General features: G+C 39.8%; 1 protein-coding gene across 2 annotated transcripts in view; it reads right to left on the bottom strand.

Annotated features, from left to right (window-relative positions):
* The window catches only part of LOC111861882 (unconventional myosin-Ia), a 273,865-nt gene that overhangs the window by 158,959 nt on the left and 94,717 nt on the right, over nt 1–20,189 (bottom strand). For both annotated transcript variants that reach the window (XM_033750543.1, XM_033750545.1), the window contains exon 2: nt 12,454–12,581. In XM_033750543.1, coding sequence (XP_033606434.1) covers nt 12,454–12,573 — 120 coding nt within the window. In that variant the 5' untranslated portion in view covers nt 12,574–12,581. The remainder of the gene's footprint in view (nt 1–12,453; nt 12,582–20,189) is intronic.

Here is a 20,189-nt window from a genome sequence, read left to right as displayed (position 1 = left end):
TGGCGTGGTGCTTAATTAGTTAAGCACAGTGATAACTTTACCTTCTTACCTTACAACTTATGATGTGACAGACGTTGCTTTTGAAAGTGTACAGATATAAACACAAACACACAGTAGAGTTCTAACCCAAGCTCGTTAAACCGCGTTTGTTTCTTTTATAGCCTGCTTCAGCACACATACAGCATCTCCACTATACAGGATGTAGCATTCAATGGACGTATAATCGAAAAAATATGAATTGGAAAGGATATGAAAGAATGTGGTTGTGGCCTAATCGTCGTACTATTCCGGCGTTTGCCTGGAAAAGCTGAGGAAAACCCAGAACGCCTCAATCAAGGTAGCCGGTATTCCGAACGAACTAGAGCTGAGAACCTTTGAACACACCCCTAGAGCATTATCGCAACACCAGCCTGGTCGGTCCCATATCTGTTATGGCAACCCACTATCACACCGCCATTTTAACCACCTGTATGATAACAATCAGCAATCAGCAGAATGAAGCATTATACTCGTACAAAGGAGAGATGTTCCGAGCGCTTCTTATTACTAATTTTACGCGTTCACAGTGGTCACTTATTGATGTTAATTCTGTTGTGGCTGTGGGCGATGATGCTGACTGTTTGGAGGTACACGCTCCTTTCATGTGTAGAGACGAAGTATGTAGGTTGGTCAGTTGCCGTACACAAATACGCATATATATATATATATAGGGACACGCGGTAGCGTAGTTGGGTGAGGCACTATGCTACAAGCCGCAAGGTCGCGGGTTCGATTCCCAATGAGGTCATTGGATTTTTCAATTGACCTAATCCTTCCAGCTGCACTATGGCCCTGGGCTCGACTCAGCCTCTAACAGAAATGTGTACCAGGAGTCTTCCTGGGGGTAAACCACGGCCGGCGCGTAAGACTGACAACCTCACGGCCATCTGTGAGCCGATTGTCTACAAAATGTAGGAGCCTCGACGTCTCACAACCCTATGGACCTCCACAGCCTGTTACAGGGATCGCTTTAACTTTTTATATGATTCCGTTACTTTGAAAAGGAACAGTGGAAAGGAAAACTGAGTTGGGATTTGTGACAACCTTCCACTGTTCTTTCCAAAACAAGAAAATGATATATAGTGTAATGTGTACAGCCGTTGCTATGCAACAACAGCGAAATAATGCAAATAAACAGCGATCGCTTCTAGGAAACGGCTCGGTAAACACGTTCCCGCGGAAACAAATACGCACGCAACACTAGAAGAACGGTGTTGTTTATGTGGTTCGTGCAGAGGTGTTATAACCAGGACAGTTTCAGCAATGAGTTCAGTTGAGTTCTGCAAGGGAGGCTGAGAAGTGATGGCACTAAAATTAAATGGAGTTCAGTTATGGAGTGTTAGCCAGCGGGCAACGGCGTGACCACAGAAGCTGAAGAATCTCCATTGTTAAGATCCGTTATCAGGAAACGACTAGTGAAATCAGACTGAGAAGTCTTAACGTGTGCCCTAGTGATTTGTAAGATGTGTAGATCAGCGATAGCGCTGTGATTGCTTGTACTTGCCAGTCGTGTGTATGAGTGGTCGATAAATCCATTCACTAATCCGAACCCCGTCTACAGTCACACACACACATACACTACGTGAAAATATATACGCAATAAATAATCAAGCTACACACTCCGACCCTGAAGATGAAGGCAGCGTGTATCCCTCATACGTCTTGCTTTTTGTTGTCGGCGTAAATCGCTGCACCAAAGTGGCTGGTGGATAAACATACGTGTTCAGTGATAATACATTTTAACGGAAGAGTAAATAAAACAACAATGGCACAGATGGCATGTATAAATAAAAGAAAGTGCATTCCCTGTAATGCAAAACCGAAAGCCGCGCCATTGTTCAAGCGATTAGTCACTGGTTTCCCACCGCGGCGGCCCGAGTTCGATCCCGGGTCTGGTCAAGTGGGATTTGTGGAGAAGAAAGTGGCGCTGAGACAGGTTTTCTCCAAGTACTTCTGTTTCACCTGCCAATGTTAATTCCACCAAATTTTCCATCATCACAATAATCCGGGGCAGGTACAATAGGCCAATCAGTGGCCTACGTGCCGAGTGGACCCAGCTACTCCAACCACCACTATGCTAATTAAAAAACAAAATTAATGCAAAAACGATGTTTACTTTTGTATGTTTCATTTTACCGCCTTGAAAAAAGTTACTTTAGAGTAGGAATTTAACAGCTACAGGACTGCAACGTTCCTCTTTGAGCAGATTTCTCTGGCGGAGAATTGACGGATGCGATCGAACCCAAACCCTTAAAAACTGGGATCTTAAATCTAGAGTCATAGACCTCACAGAAAAAAAGAAACTAAGATGTGATTCCCCATTGCCCCTTATCATTTATATACTATATTTATATAATCATTTATTCAAGGTTTATTTAGTGACGCTTTCTGTTCAAATTTATAGCGTCATATGAACGAATAATCAGTGAATAATAAGTTGGAATGAATGTGGGAGGAATTTGTCGTGGCGTAATATAACTTATTGTCACGTGTTAATGATCAGATATGGGGTTTGGATTGATAATTTAATTTACTGAACACTTATTACACGTAAGTGCAGGTAACTATAGCCGTTTCACGGATCTACACACACAAAGTCTTCCATATCTTCACTAACAGTTGTGTGGTAACGGCTCCCAACAATAGGTATTCCTATGCTTCCGTACTCACATCCTCGCTGGATGGCGGCTGGCTCGCAACTAACTCATGACGGCGACTGACTTTTCCCGATGGCCCTACCTATACGGCCTCGGCACGGACCGAATAGAAAACAGTTTCTGATATTTCCTTATTGTTGCGTGCTGATTCTTTGCTGCGGAAACATATTTACCCAGCCGTTGCCTGAGCAATTCTTCTGGTTCCATTATTCAGGCCTTTTAAGCCGTCATGTCACAGTATTACGAGTATTTTGGCATTTGCGTGGAGAAACTGAGGAAGGCAATAAAAACATCGGTGGGAAAGACAGTATCCGAGCAGAGACTTTAATCACGAAGCTCCCAACTACGAAGAAGTAGAGTTGCCCATGAGACTGCAGTGTTAGGCCATAAACAGTGTATGTGTAGTTGCAGTATTACAATGAATTATTAAAATTATGCGAAAAAGTCATATTACCTCAAACATTTTTATTATTATTTTGATGTTTATTATTTTCTATTTTCAATGTTCAATTTTGTGCGTGTGCGTCGGTACAAAAATTATTAAAAATTGTAGATGTTAGCGGTCCTTTGTAGTTGCATGAAATTCATACGCGTTTTGTACACCATACATAATTATGTTTCTAAATAGGATTTATTCAGATCGATCCATTCGCTACATAGAAAAATATTTTCAGCCTTGAATGTTACAAACAGGCATACGTACATTAGTATTAGTACATTAGTACATTAGTATTTTCGGACGAATTTGCAACTAGCATTTGTCAGATCCACTGAATTTCCATTAAATTCTCCACACTTAAATACGAGTATTTTAAATTATCACGTTTCGAACGAACTTAAAAAGTTAATACAGAAAATCACGAAGAACCGTTTAAGTACCGTGGGTTACTGTGCAAAAAAGAACTGGTATCACAACATAACATCTGAACAGCCATCAACCTATGTGTTCAAGACGCAATCTAAGAAAAAGCGGGTTCTTTTATAAATGGATTTCTACAAGAAATATGATTGAATTACAAATGAAATGTCTATTTCTATCATGGAGACAATTTTTCTACGTAACGAATCAGTCTAACTGAATGAATCCTTATATATACGTACATATATATACGTGTATTTTTTAAGTTCTAACTAACTCCACTGAACTGAATCCTTTTTGAGAAGCCGCCAGTCGCTCAGCTACTCAAGAATTTACCAACATTTTATGGAACCGGCAGATTCATTACCTTGTTCGCAAGACCCTTCCACTGGTCCGTATCCTGAGCCAGATCAATCCAGCCCGCACAATTCCATCACCTTGCTCTATGATCCATTTTAAAAATATCTTGCCGCATATGCCTAAGTCTTCTTAGTGGTCTCTTTCCTTCTGACTTTCCCAACAAAATCGTACATGCATTCCCATTCTATCCCATGCGTGCTACATGCTATGTCCATCTCATTCTCCTTGACTTGAGGACTATAATTATACTTGGCGAAGAGCAGAAGATGTAGGTTCGACACAGCTAATACGATTTCAGTTTTCTTTTTTAAAAAGTTCATTTTTTCCTCCGTCATATGCGCAGATAGATATATCATTATTTATTCATTTTCATTCATCGGTAATCTGTCATACGACAGGTCCACAGTCTCTTCCAAGTTCCTCCACTTAATGCGATCGCTTTCTCTTTCATATAAAAATATCCTCTTCTGTCGCCAAGATCATCCAGCATCTTCTTACGTCTTTTTCCTCGTCTTCTGGTCGCATACATGGTATCTCTGTTTTTGGAAATAGACTATCCGNTTACCACGATAAGGTGGACACCAACGAGGGGATATCATTTTATAATAATTTTATAATATAATTTATATAATAATAAAACTCGAAATTGTAATTTATGGCGACGGAAGACAGCTGAATGTCTCGTCTTTTTAGTTTCCTTACTGAAGGCGGCATTTCTATTTTGGTGTTTCACATGTACTTCAAATAACTTTCTTTACTAATACGCGTGAGCCCAGACTGCGACAGAAGCATCAAAAGAAAGGCGGATGGTTCTAGGCTGAGAGCCAAGTGACACCATAGCAAGCTATGAATTCTACAGATAAAAGCCATTTTAATTATAGTCGATGTTCCTGTGACCAGCAATCACAATAAATTGTTTCCTCGCAGACTGTGTTGACTCATAAGATGTGTCCAAGTGGTCTCTTCTATTCGCGTTTTCCGACCAAAGCTGTTTCCGCATTTCTCTCAATTCCAGTAAATGCTACATGCTTCGCCCATCTCATTCTCCTCGATTTAATCATCCTAACAATATTTGATAATACTCGTATACCAATGAACAACATAAAATTATGATTGCATAGTAACGGTAACAATGGTAAAATAGTGTAGTAGCAGTAGAATTAGTATTGTGGTAATATTGGCAGAAGTAGTAGTAGTTGTAACCGTACGTCCCTCGCCAAAATAATTTAATTAAGGGTATGAGCAACTTTTGCATTGTTTAACACCATTAGAGACGCTCCTACGGCGAGATACCATCCCGGGACCGTCTAGTTGTAATTCGGCTATTGTCCTCCTTAGGCTTAGGGTGTCACTATTGTCCCTAAAGTCGCCTGGTTGCTCCTGGTATCATAAAGCCATGAACTGACCTTGTGCGAGACCGGTCAGGAGGGGTCTTGGGTTCCCTGCTCGTGTGCCTTGAAGACCTAAAAAATTTTATGGGCTTCTCGAAAAATACGAATGTAGGACAAATGCCAGGCTCGACCCTCGGCTTTCTCTTTTCATTTTCTTTAAAGAGAGGGCAGTCGGTTATAGGGAGCGGAGGAGGACGGCTGTTGAAATGTAGACAGAGAACAGAGAAGTGTTTTACAGTAGGGGTAGCGAGTAGGATGGACGGAGCGGCGAGCTTGCAGGACAATGTAAATATTGATCATTGAATGAAACTTGAAATTAGAACTTCAATACCCGGTGTATTCTGGAGATCCCTGAATTATTAACCCCGAAGTGTGTTCCACTCCCATCTCCGAAGCACCCGTATCCCTGGGATAAAGAACTCAAGCTCGAGCGACAGTCGTGGCAGCTGTACGTCGACGGACGGCTACATAGTATTGTAGTAGTAGTAGTAGTAGTAGTAGAATAATCAGACCATGTATATTTAATTATGAGATACTGCTTTTTTAATGTGGGTAATACACACTGAAAGGTGGGATTTTGCCCATGAATATTTAGTAAATATTTTCAATGGATTTCTGGAACACAATCAATGATGGTAGATTGCCTTCCCATCAATTAAATCTTAAAACTGGCGTCTCAGTTATGGTTTCAGGGAGTCTCAGTACCATCTGTGGCTCAGAAAATTCCATGAAAACATATCAGATGCCGATGTTGAAACAAAATATTCGTTTTTGATATCCAAGACTTTCGTTTAAATGAAAACTTATCACGGCAGCACGGTGGCATTTTCTCTGTATCGACAAAGCACCAAGATAAATGTTGGGAACCCAGTTCTTAGATGTGGAGAGTTAGGGACGTCAATTCTTTATTCTTTTCTGGTGTCAGACGATGTGAACACGTTTAAGTTATGGTTGATGAAAGTGAAGCAGAATGTAAGGTAATTACAACGATGAAACTATTCTCAAAATAATATTGTTTAGAGACAGTCGCTACAGAATAAAAAATCTCATTTTAAAAACAAAACTTTTAATTGATGTAAGTTTTATACCAAACAAGGCCTGGTGCTAAATGATACCCGTTCTCCTGCAAATAGCACTTCTTCTTCTGCTTCTTCTTCTTCTTCTATTCCTGCTGCTCCCACTTGGAGCATAGGACATCCGTGAAACGCTTCGTTTCACTTCTGTTTCTTAATCTAAGACAGTCGGTAGGACTCTTTTGACGGGGGATCAGCCCGTCGCAAGGCCGCTACCTAACACAAACTTCCATGCTTTGAGCGGGATTCGAACCCACGATCCCAGCGTTCGAGCGGGAGAAGATATTTTCTACCTTCAGACGGCGCGCCCACTGTGGTCGGCCAAATAGCACACACTCTAATGATATGAGGGCATCAACGCTAAGATCATTAGCGTATGACTAACGGCGTTAGTGACGTAGCGAAGCGGCAAGAAATATGTAAGTAAAACATAGCAGGTACATTTGCGTGATTTTGGAAACCTGTTCTCGCAAGGGCTATTTTCGATAACACCTTTTTTTTTTACTAGTACTCGTAGTAAATATATATTCCATCAATGTCTGTATAGATCATTCATCCCTTTATCGTACACCATAAATATATCTTATCAAGATTCAGTTACACGGTACCTGTAAATAAAATAAGAAAAAACAGCATGTTCTAAAGACGGTCCATCCAAGTTCCCAGCGAGGTCCGAGTGGGCCTCTTTTAGACCAAAGACTATTCATTTGTATTGAAGTAATGCTAGCATGTAACTGAAATGTAGGATGGGTGGAGTGAGGAAACGGGCGAAATTTGTTATCTAATGTGACTGTATCTTTATTATAATTTTCCTCACATTGTAATGGCCGGGCGCTTGAAGAAAGGAGATCGACGGAACCAGCAGCAATCGAAAAGAGCTCTGTAGCAATTTGTTAAGGAATGTACGTCTCTATGGACGGCAACAAAAATATATCTCACTTTGGGCCTCTCACCCCTCCAAACTGCAATACACAGGGAAACCAATATTTCTTGACTTCCATCAATAATGTTGGAGACACGGCAGTTGTTAAAACCTCGTTTGACATTAAGTCATGCCGAAAATCTCCAGTTATTAAGGGAACGAAAATGAAGAGAATGGAAAGTTCCGTGGAAAAATAAACATTGTCATAAATTCCCGAGTTAAAAAGGGAAAAAGGGCAAGTCTTTCTCTGACGTGGTCCGCTAGAGCAGTGCTTCTCACCCTTTATGAGACCGCGGCCCAGTAACTTCTTTCTTTACAAGACGAGGGCCCAGTCCCAACAAATTTACTCGTAAATACGTAGGTCGTACCGAAAGTCATGAGCAACAATTTTTTGTAAAGTAACATGCGTTACTATTGAAAAACCAAATACATCACCTCAGTCTACGGACCTTTCTTTATTTTTTTCGCGTAATCGCCACTTCTTTGTACACACTTCTCCCAGCGTTCTGGGAGTTCGAAAATTCTCCTTCTGTAAAATTCCGTTCCAGCCATCCGAAGACACTGACGCACTGCTTTCTGAATTCAGCGTCCTTATGGAAGTGTGTGCATGGGTGCGAGCAGTGTTCGAAGATGGGTGAAACATTTTAAAGATGGGAACACCAGCATCGAAGGTAAGCCTCGGAGCGGTCGTCCTCGAACAGCCTCAACTGAACGCAACAAGGAAAGAGTGGATGAGATCACTGAAGATGACAGGCGTGTGACTGTGGACACAATAGCCCGAAAACTTGGAATAGGGCACAGTGCAGTACAAGAGATGATTGAAAGCTTGGGCTATAGGAAAGTTTGTGCTCGTTGGGTCCCGCGGTTATTGACCGAAGACCACAAATGTCACATTGGAAACAATTGCAAAGATGGGGTGGGAAGTTCATCCACACCCCTCCTATAGCCTTGATCTGGCACCCTCCGACTACCATCTTTTCGGATTTGTGAAGGATCAGCTGCGTGGACAACGTTTTGAGACAAAGGAGGCAATTCAGAAAGCAGTGCGTCAGTGTCTTCGGATGGCTGGAACGGAATTTTACATAAAGGGAATTTTCAAACTCCCAGAACGCTGGGAGAAAGGTGTACAAAGAAGTGGCTATTATGTGGAAAAATAGAGAAAGGTCTGTAGATTGAGGTGGTGTATTTGGTTTGTCAATAATAAAGCATGTTACTTTACAAAAAATGGTTGCTCATGACTTTCAGTACGACCCTCGTACCTTTCCAGTTTTGTTAAAGTTCATGCATTAAGCTAACTATAAAATATTTATTCATGAAAAATGCTTAGAAATGACAAATTCCAGAAGAGCCTCTTGTGGCCCAGTATAATTGATGCCAGGGCCCACTACTGGGCAGCGGCCCGGCGGTTGGGAAGCACTGCGCTAGAGCCACCAGAACAAAGGAAGAATCTGGGACATTATTACGGCCTTCTGAGATATGACGTTGATATCAACGTTCTGAAGAAACGCCCTGCCTCAGGTCCCAGGCGTAGAAGAGTAAAGATGGAGGCAGAAGGTTCTTCCGAAACGTTGGTCACATAAAGAGACATGATACTACGAAGCTTATTACAGACATGTCCTTAAGTAGTGAGTGCAATAAATACGCCAAAGAAGATCGTGTCATCCTACCTACTGAATATCATAAACAGTTTGTGTGGATTTTGTTTTGCATTAAAAACTGTTATTTTACTTATATTTCCCCATTATGGTCTGAAATCTCCTAATTTGTTATTTCAGTTTGTTTATGCCTTTTGGTAAAAGAAAACCTCGAGCAACTATGCAATAAAACACTTCTAGTCTGTCACGTTTCTTTTTGATGACCTTAATTATTTCCACATTTATTCCCAGAAACTTATTTTTAAATGTAAATCACTTCTGTTCTTGCGGTCAGCAATACATTTTTATTAAACATCGGCGACTTCTTAATTTCAGCTATTTTGGCCTTCTTTGATTTACATGCCTTATTTGAAACCTACATCTCTTATAACGTCCATTTGTCAACTTTGTTGCCTAAGCTTTTATAAGCACATATTCAACAAATGCCTTCGAGAGAAGAACTTATGAAAGAAACAAGTTGAACTATGAATAAAGCAAGATTGAATTCACATGTAATTATTCACTGTTACGTGACGATATTCAAATTTTTGACAGGTAAAAACTATACCGGAGAAGTTCATGGAGGTAGGCCTAGGCCCACTGGGGCTGTAGTGCCAAGGAAAAAAATAAAAACTATACACTAAACGAATAAGCAATCAATATTAAGGCCTCAATGTTCAGTGTCACTACACGCTGAACGAATATTAAATACACACCGATATTTCGAAGCCGAATATTAGTACTCGTAGAACAAAATACATTTGATTTTAACGCAAATTAAATTTCATAACGACTTTTTCATAGCGGCAATTGTGTGCACGATGCCATGGTTGATTTTTTAGTGTGCAAGTTCGGGAGTGCATTCATATAGCATTCACTTCCGTTGAATTACTACGAAAAATCTAGACTTGTTGATAATGTGTACTAGATATAAAACACATGCTTCATTTTTAACTTCCTTTGTTCACAACAGTTTGCCATTTGTTAAATATTTATCACGTTTCAATAGAGATGCGCAGGAACGAATATAAGTCTTAAAGTAAAGCAAGTGCTAAATTTTTCCAATATATTCAATAAAATTCCGTCCAGTTGTCCTCGAGCTGTTTCATGCTTTCGGACTGACGGACTGGGTGAATGAATTCAATAGGTTCTTCGTAGGGTTGTCAACGCACCTAAAAGAATAGGCTGCTGGAGTCTTTATGCTGTGTCCTCCAATTCAAATTTTGAGCCACCTGGTCGAATTTCACGGAACTTGTTCTGAATGTCATGTCACTGGGGGTCACCCTAACGCTATGTGTTATACCTTCCCACAATCAACACGAACAATAGGAGAGACGAAACTTGTGAGAGGAAATAATGCTATTGCCACTTTACTAAGGGTACTGAAATGACGTACAGTAATAGATCTTCGAAAAGTATACAATATATATTTTGCTTTTGGTGGAGATAACTTATTAACCACTGGAGCGGCATAAATATAGCTACAAATTATGCCTGTATACTGTTTGAATGTTCAATGGTCAAAAGCTGCACATAGTCCATGATTACAACATAAGACCACACACGGGGGATGTGATAAAAATATCATTCTGTGCATGATTTATATCCGTGGATAGAAGCATTAAAGTGCATAGATATGGCAGAGATTTATATCCGTGGATAGAAGCATCAAAGTGCATAGATATGGCAGAGAAAAATAATAACCAGACACAAAAGCAGTGCCTAGATTTCTATGCCACAAACAGATAAAATCACATATGGACCTAATTGCGCACATGACACTAACTTGTTAGGATGCTTGAGATTGTGGAAATGTTGAGTCACTTACGACCGTCCTTTAAAACCACATTTCCTGTCACATTTGTTCAGCTGTGAGTTGTACAGTCAGTCAGTATTCCAAGGAATAAAGTTAGCTTGTGTCTTGCAATTCACTGAAAGAATACATGTGTTAATCTAATACTGAAGCTATTCGAAACACACTTTAAATGTAATATTTTAGATAAATCGACATTCATTTTTCAGGCTGCACAGAGACTAGTAAGCCTAAATAAGGTCCCAAGAAGAAATTTTACTGTTAGTATGTGGCTTATCACGGTAGCAGAACGGTCTAAGGCATATACTGTCTTCACTCGCTCGGAAGCCGGAATCGTGGGTTCGTATCCCACAAGGCACTGATGTTCGGGATGTTTGGTATGTGTATGTGTTTATTCTGTGTTTGTGTTGTCCTGTGTTTAGGCAGAGGCCTTGCGACGAGCTGATCAATCATCTGAGGAGTCCTACCGTCTGTAAAATGATGATGAAACTAAATAATCAGAGGCCAGGGCCCAAGAGGCTGTAGAGCCAGTGAAAAAGAAAGTGGCTTATGACTGCATGCAGTGAGACTAACTTTGCTGCAGTAATATAATCTTCTATTATGAGACATAGCCCTTTCCTCAACATGTCCACCATATATTAGAATCTGTGTAGATGTAATAGGTTATAACAGAATGACAGTACTGTTTAATAAAGCAAATATCGATAACTTTAATTGTTTCTTGCATCCTGTTGTGTATTTGATCAATATTAGAGTCAATTTTACCGACCACACAACATCTTTTTATTATTATTACACTACATGTTTCGACCTCAAGAGGTCATCCTCAGGTGTACGAACACAGCTGTATAATTACACGCATTCACATTCGTCTTCTCACTTATTCGATCCTGTATCTTATTCAGGCTCACGCTCAATAATATATCAAGCTCTGTCACAAAACACAAGTTAAAATTGTTCTAAATGTCAAAAGTTAAAATTCAAATTTACATTTTTTTTAAAAATTTTAAATTTGTGAATCGAATTTCAATTCAGATCACTAGTTATGCTTGTTATAGACTGCACTTTTTCACTTTTGGAGGTCTTGCTGTTCTACCTCCAAAAGTGAAAAAGTGCAATCTATAATAAAATTGAACTTTAATTCATGAACGTTTAATCAATAATATAATTAAACTAGTTAAAGTTAACTTGACGCAGTGATGAAAGTAAGTAGGAAGTGACTGAATACAAGTGAAAGTGATCTGAATTGAAATTCGATTCACAAATTTTAAATTTTTAAAAAAATTTTAAATTTAAATTTTAACTTTTGACATTTAGAACAATTTTAACTTGTGTTTTGTGAGAGAGCTTGATATATTATTGAGCGTGAGTCTGAATAAGATACAGTACCGAATGAGTGAGAAGACGAATATGATTGCGTGTAATTATACAGTTGTGTTCGTACACCTGAGGATGACCTCTTGAGGTCGAAACATGTAGTGTAATAATAATAAAAAGATGTTGTGTGGTCGGTAAAATTGACTCAAATATCGATCAGATAATTAATTTTTATTATTACACTCTATGCGCTTTAGAAATCGTTGGGACTTGATACTGATATGCGGTCCACAAATTGAACACCAGTAAAGAAATGAAGCTATCACCAATCTTTCGGACAAGACTGAGCCTTCCACGTTTCTGTCAATAGAAAGTGCTGTTCACTCACGTAGATGTGGTCCCGCTTGAAGCGCTGGTGCAAGTTTGCGATGAAACTATCCTCTGTGAGGGGGTCCAGCAGCACCGAGTCCCAGGCGCCCACCTCCTGGTCCAGACTCAGTACATCCATCCCACCCCCTGCAAAAATAATCGACATCACCATGAGAGTAAAATTTGTTTTGCTGATTTCATTCCAAACAGGGTCACATATACACAGCCTGTATAAGATAAAGACAGTTTCGTGTTTACTGTACTGGCTACTTGATTTATTTTACTCAAATTAAGGAGTTTCAATTCTCTCTTTTTCTGTTTTTAACAAAAATTTGAAGTACAGGATGCATCAATGAATCGGGCGATGTTGAAAATATTATGAACAGTAACCTATTGCATTTATTTGGTTTTAACACATATGAATACAGTGTAAACATAAAAAACAAACTCCGTGATTTTAGTCCGCAAGCGAATTATACCGACCGAGAGACCGCCGCCTGATGGGGAAATTTAGTACCAACTTTTTGGGGATAGATGGTGTCGCGTGGTCAGCGCAACGAATTCCCACGGCCGTTAATTTCGGTTTTCTAAACCGGAGCCGCTATTTCCTTGAAATAGCTCCTCAATTATCATCACGAGGCTGAGTGGACCCCCGCGTAAACATAAAAGCATTTGGGTTTTCATTTCAATTAACTCGCTGAAAACAAAAAGCTATTTCCCAAAAATAACACCCGACAAATGACCACCATTACGCCGTAGGCACTCGGTAAGTTTCTTCCTAAAGTCACTCATTAGTCTTTGCAGCCGACGGGAATTCGTTCAACTTCTTTCCGAATTCGATGTGTCGACTACTGAACTGTGTGTGGTGCTGGAACTTTGAAAACTTGAGATTGTTGATACCCCTAGAGAAAAAATCACACGTGGAAAGATCAGGTGAACTGGCTGGTCATATGCTGTCCCCATATCTGGAGATAACATGGTTAGGAAACAGGTTATCCACAACTGCCATGGAAGCTCGTGCGGTGTGGCACATAGCCCCATCTTGCTGGAAAAACGTTTCTTCCTTGACTGGAAGACGAGAAAGTCCAGGAGCTAAGAAGCCTTCCAACATGTGAACGTAACGTGGTCCAGTCATAGTTACAGCCCTTTCCCACTCATCTTCAAAGATGATCTTCCAGTAATTCAAAACGAAAATATCGCGGACGACACTGTGACTTTGTAACTGTGAAGTGGTTTCTCTTAAATTTCTTTGGGGTTTGTGGCTGACCAATAGAGGAAATTTTGCTTGTTAACAAACCCCGACAAATGGAAATGAGCTTCATCGCTCATCAGTAAGTTGTTAACGACATCTTCGTTTTGATTAATTAATTGCAAAAAAAGTCTGGCAGAAATCAACTCTGGCCAATAGGCAAAAAACAAAGCTAACAGTTGAAAATAAAATTTTGATCTATAAGACTATAATCATACCTATTTGGACGTACGGCCTGGAATTATGGGGCTGCGCCAGTAAATCTAATATAGCAATAATCCAAAGAAGCCAATCTAAGATCCTACGAATGATAGTCGACGCACCACGATATGTCTCCAACGCAACACTCCACACCGGTCTCGGTTTATCTTCCGTACAAGACGTTATCCAACAAAAAAGCAACAGACTTCACAACAAAATCATAACTCGTAAAAACCCACTCCTAAGGACGCTATGGAGAAGAGAAGACAACAGACGACTCAAACGAAACTGGCCAACTGACCTGATTTGAATACTAAGGATTCGCCGCTGGACGACTCCTCATCAAGTCATCTAAACAACCATAACATTAGCTTATAGAATGCATATTCTGATTGCTGATTAAACAGATAAAAAAATCAACTCTGTTTAACAGTTGTGTTCGTGTAGTGCATGAGTAATTTGAATTTTATGGGGGCACAAGTGGAGACCTTTCAGCAAAATCCGCCGAACGCTGGCTTCGGACATCCCGAGCGATGTAGCGTGGTGACGCGCGGACCTGCGTGGACTTCGTTCAATGGCTTCTCTCACTGCCGCTACATTCTCGGGTGTACGTGCTGTTTTTACGCTACCACCTTTCTTCTTTAGTGTAGAACCAGTAGCCTCAAAGTTTTGAGCCCAGGTCTTGATAACATGGGCAGATGGGACAGCGCGACTGCGATGAATACCAAACTCTCTTCGAAATTCACGCTGAGCGATCACGAAACTGTCACCGTTTTTGTGAAATGCTTTCACAGCAAAAGCACGTTGTACTCCAGTCCACAGCTCCATTGCAATGAAAACGCTTTGAAGTCGGCTGCCTGCTGGGTGGCAGTAGTGGCATCTTCCCCCGACTAATCAATCCAGAAAATCCATCGCTGCCAAATCGCCCGATTCATTGACGCATCCTGTATTATACACGTGTTGAAGCTTATACGAGTAAATGAACCTTAAATCTGAATCAAAACCTCAAAACCTCATGACGAACTTCATAAACAGTGGCGGTTTACTTATGAATTCTAACAATATTCTGAAGAGACTCAACACTGCCTTAACCAGCTATTAATACACAATACTCGTATGGCTAATTCAACTGAGACTGTTATACTATTCACATCTATGACTCTACAGCCCTTGTGAACCTTGGCCGCCTTTTCGGTTTCTTAATATGTACACACAGCCGGTAGGACTCCTTGGACGGGGGATCAGTCCGTCACAAAGCCTCTACCTACACAGGGAATAAACGCAAAAGACATCCATGTCTCGAGTGCGATTGGAACCCACGATTCCAGTTTTCGAGCGGGCGAAGTACTGCATGAACACAAATGTGAAGAAATGGGAAATTTCTTCGCATTGGTGCTCATGCACTTAGTTTTTGTCAGCTAGGTTTCTAGCACAAATTTCTACCTCTTTTTCTATCCTAGTTCCACACATGTGCGTGCTCTATCGCAATTTTTATTTTATGGGTTCTTGTTATCGTCCACTGAACTAGCCTAGTTTTATATGTTGAAACAATTGTGTAAATCTGACAGGAGTTGTCCAGTGATTGAGATTAGTTCCGTCTAAGGGGCCCAACTGAGTACGTGTCGTATTTTCTCACCTGAAGATCCAATTTCCGAAACCTCGTGTCCTCTATTGCCTAGAGCAGGCATGTCCAACTTCAAACAGGTTGTGATCGACTTTTTAGTGTCAAAACTGCCGGTGATCTACCACCCCTTCCTACTGTCGTACCTCGCTTTAAGCAAAAATATTGGTAAAAATAACACGACACATGATGTTTGTTGTAAAAGCAACATACATTGAAAGTACAGATTACTTTAAAACGTATTTTCCCTTCAAAATCTGAAAGTAATCATATTATATTACAAGTGAATTTACATGCTTTTCACGTATAATTTCCTTAAAGGCCTATGAGATCGACCAAAAATCGTCCCGCGATCGACGCGTTGGACATGCCTGTTATACAACATCGTCACAACCCTTTAGAATGAAATTATTAATTTTACATCTTGACCTCAGCCATTATTTTCGCGTATATGCACATAGAGGCCGCGCCATAGCTCAAGCGGTTAGTCGTTGGCTTCCCACAGCAGCGGCCCGGCTTCGAGCACGGGTCCGATCAAGTGGGATTTGTGGTGGACAAAGTGGCGCTGGGGCGGGTTTTTTCCGAGTACTTCGTTTTCCCTTGTCAATCAAATTCTCCATCATCATAACCACCCAGGGCAGGTACAATAGGCCAATCAGTTGTCGCAGTACTGTTTTTTGTTCTCAACGCGCTGACTGTGGGGTACGATCTTCTGTGTTATATCACCGTGTTTTTCGATACAAGTCCGAAATATCGGTTGACTTCTGCCGAACTACACGGTGATACAGTCCAAGAAGATCTTACTCTTCAAATTATACGTACATCTGCAGTGTAATCTAATCGAAACGCTTTGTTCCTAAAGATAGTTTTGTACAAGAATCCGCCATATTAATTATCGTTCAGCTACAGTATGCAGAGGCTGAGAATCCTGCGAATACTAAAGGCAGCAGGCACTTACAGTCTCGCATTGAGAGGAAACCAGTCAAATACAGTACAAAAGGGAATGTGGTTCATAGAGTTCACACGCACTGTTCGATTCCATATACTCTCTGAATGCAGTAAACTAACTCGTCCAATTTAGAATCCATGTCTGATGGGAGAAATGTGGAGGAAATCAGGATCTACATAAGTTTTTATGGGATAACACTATTAAAAAGACGATTCTGGGGAACAAGTTGCATAGAAAACTATAATGTTATTGCAACTTGGGGAGCTTCGAAAAAGTCGCGTATAATTTAATTTCAGGAAATGATTGAAGCGTCCATTTAACATTTAGAAGACACGCATATAACCGGCGCGCGTTCTGACACGCTCATGTTTTTCTACTTCTCGAATACTGGGATGGAGGGTTCGAATCCTGCTTGGGGCATGGTGTATATCTGCGTTATATCTGTGGTCTTTTATGTTAATGGGAACAAATGTCTCTACTGATTGTCAGGTAAGATGGTAGAGTCTCAGCTTATAAGTTACGAGTACATGTATTCGCCAGAAATTATCAACTTGAACTAATAGCATCTATGCTTGTAACTTATACCAGTTACTGCAAAATTAAAAAAATACCACAGAATGAAGTACATTATTTTCCAAGGAATTGTAAGTTGTAACTAGATCTGATAAATATTTATTTATGTTATATTTTAGCGTCCTGTTGCACTGATTTAAGTCCATGATTTATTTAAACCGTCTTGCAGTGCATACACTCATTTATCTCCTTCTCTCGCTCGCACTACATGTTTCGGCATAAAAATGCCATCTTCAGGTGCTTACTCAATCCACGCCAAACTAGTTCATTGCATGCCTTGTCCTCACATTAAAATAACTAAAATATATATCTATCATATACATTGACAAATGTCAAACGTTAAAAATATTAAAACTGTTCAGGATTCCTCATCGCTACATCGCACCTCACTATGCCAGTCACGCCCATCCTCCTCTGTTGGAGCACTCCTTCACTATTGTGTGTGTGTTGTGCTTTTGTTGTGCCTTGCTCCTGTGACTGCGTGTGTTATACTGTTGGGCCTGCTGGGTATGTGTGTGTGTTCTGTCTTCGTTTTCAGTGAGTTATTTATTTATTTGTTTATTTGAATTTATTAAATTTTATATCGCAGCACTTTACCTAACCCAAATAGATTTATGAGTATTCAGAAGCCAGTTATATGTATTAGATTCTAAAGGGATCTGACGATGGTGGATGACACACAGAATTGCTGGGATTTTGGACTTTTTCCACCGTCCGGAATTCTTGGTAATAGAGGGCACTCTAAGTCAGGCATGTCCAACGCGTCGATCGCGGGACGATTTTTGGTCGATCTCATAGGCCTATAAGGAAATTATACGTGAAAAGCATGTAAATTCACTTGCAATATAATATGATTATATTCAGATTTTGAAGGGGAAATACGTATTAAAGTAGTCTGTACTTTCAATGTACCGTATTTACGCATGTATAGGCCGCACATTTGCCAAAAATTCAAGAGGAAAACTGGGGTGCGGCTTATATTCGAAATATTCGAAATCACACTTCATTTAAAAAAAATTATATTCATAATTAGTAATACAGGGTGTAATAATCCTGAAATAACATTCCAAGAAAATTATTTTTTCTATAATTTGTCTGAAAATTGTGTTGCGGCCTATACATGCGTAAATACGGTATGTTGCTTTTACAGCAAACATCATGTGTCGTGTTATTTTTACCAATATTTTTGCTTGAAGCGAGGTACGACGATAGGAGGGGGTGGTAGATCACTGGCAGTTTCGACACTAAAAAGTCGATCACAACCTGTTTGAAGTTGGACATGCATGTTGTATAACATTCAAATTACTGATTTTTGTCCATTGTTCAGTGTTCTAAGAACTAGAGAACACGACGTTTCTGAAACTGGATCCTTCTCCGCCCTCAGACGAAAGGGCAGACACCTACTCTGCTGGGTTACTTAGAAAGAGCTAACTTCAATCACTCGTCCAGCGGAAAAGATCGGTTTCCGAATCGTTTTGTGTCTAGTTTTTAGAATACCGACTGATGTACAAAATAAAAGACAATAATTCTGAGTTCTAGTCATTTTACATTACATAAATTTGTATGTGACACTGGTATCGACATAATAATAATTATATACCATAGCAATCGTTCTAGCTAGATGCAGTAAAACTAGTTACTTGTATGATATTTAATTTTATTTCAGAATGGACGACTTTCCAGTTTTTAGTGCATTAAAAATAATATAAAATTCTTACTTTTAACAACTTATAAATATTTTCTGACTCATTACACTGCGCTGAAAATAATATATTCAGCCGTACTAAAAAACTGAAGCCGAACACCACTAATCCAAAGACACATTACTGGACAGTAATATTAGGCACTTACTTATGCCTTCCTCATCACAACATGTCTCTCTAAGATTCAATGAAATCCTATCAACTTTACTGGATAAGATGAGAAAAATACAGAGAACAATGTACAGAAATCATCTTGGGATAATAATTGTAGACCATTAATTAGGTAACATTACTGAATAATACACAAAACATCCTATAAAAACCCTCCTTACTACTAATCCTCAACAAAATGTCATAACCATGTCTAAATATAACTTACTCTTAGGCGAACGTACTCCTGAATACATATGGTGTATGAGGGCACAAGTATGAACCATTTGGCCATTTAGTCTTCCGGGTACGTGCGGCTCTGACTTGTTAAATTTCGCGAATTTAAATTGAAATTTAAAACAGAACAGACGCCATTAACATTAGATTTGATAAAGCCCCTTTATGTCCTATTACAGCGATGTTTTCCGTTAATATTACTTCCTTCCCAGTCACTGACTGTACAACATGTGGCTACTCATAATTAACATTCATTAGTTTCCGTATTTATGGATGGAAGCAATTTTCATCTGCGATCCAAATTGGGGGGGGGGATTTCGTCAAGGCACAATGAGTGAGTATTGTCTGCACCAGAATGCGTACGCCTATTGTATGTAAGGGCATTTCACTAATGCAGCGGTGGTTATGAGGAGTTCCTCTGCTTGCTGTCTGCTTCATGCTGGTTTCTTATTTGGCTCGTTCTTCAACACTGAAGATGGTGACGGTATGTTCCTCCGAAATGTCAGTTGACTTTCAACGGACTATAAGACGATATGTCCCAGCAGACAGAACTCTTCATTTCACAACTTTGTCGTATCTGGATTATCAGAAGCGCTCCCACGCCGTGCCTTTCATACATCGATCAGCTTAACGCCTCAAAATATGGTTCAGTTCTCGTTTTGATTCAATTTAGATTCAAAAGGAGGCAAAGGGAATATATTATAAGGCTTCTATGTATCTGATAGAAGGTAACGAATAAAAATTCCTTTCAAAGGGCATGCCGTTGGGAAGAAACGTAGCATAGAACGATATATACTTATACATAATTAACAACTGAAACTTTTATTTGAAGCATTTTCCAATGCTACAAAATTCTAGGGAAACTAATTACTGGTTGCAGGCAGAGTGAACATTTAGCAACAGCGGGCTTATATTTGGATTTGGAACGCTGCAGAATTGATGTTTCCCTTTAGCTTATTTGTGCAAATACATGTTTGCAAAAGGAGCTCTGTAGTCAAGTATTCAAAAGGTCTCCGGTTAGATTCCAATCGTTGCCCCCTCATCTTATAATAATAATAATAATAATAATAAT

The sequence above is a fragment of the Cryptotermes secundus genome, unplaced genomic scaffold (genome assembly GCF_002891405.2).
Source record: "Cryptotermes secundus unplaced genomic scaffold, Csec_1.0 scaffold180, whole genome shotgun sequence".
In the NCBI taxonomy this organism is placed as follows: domain Eukaryota; kingdom Metazoa; phylum Arthropoda; class Insecta; order Blattodea; family Kalotermitidae; genus Cryptotermes; species Cryptotermes secundus.
Note: the sequence above shows the minus strand (reverse complement) of the source record. Positions and strands in the feature narration are given on the sequence as shown.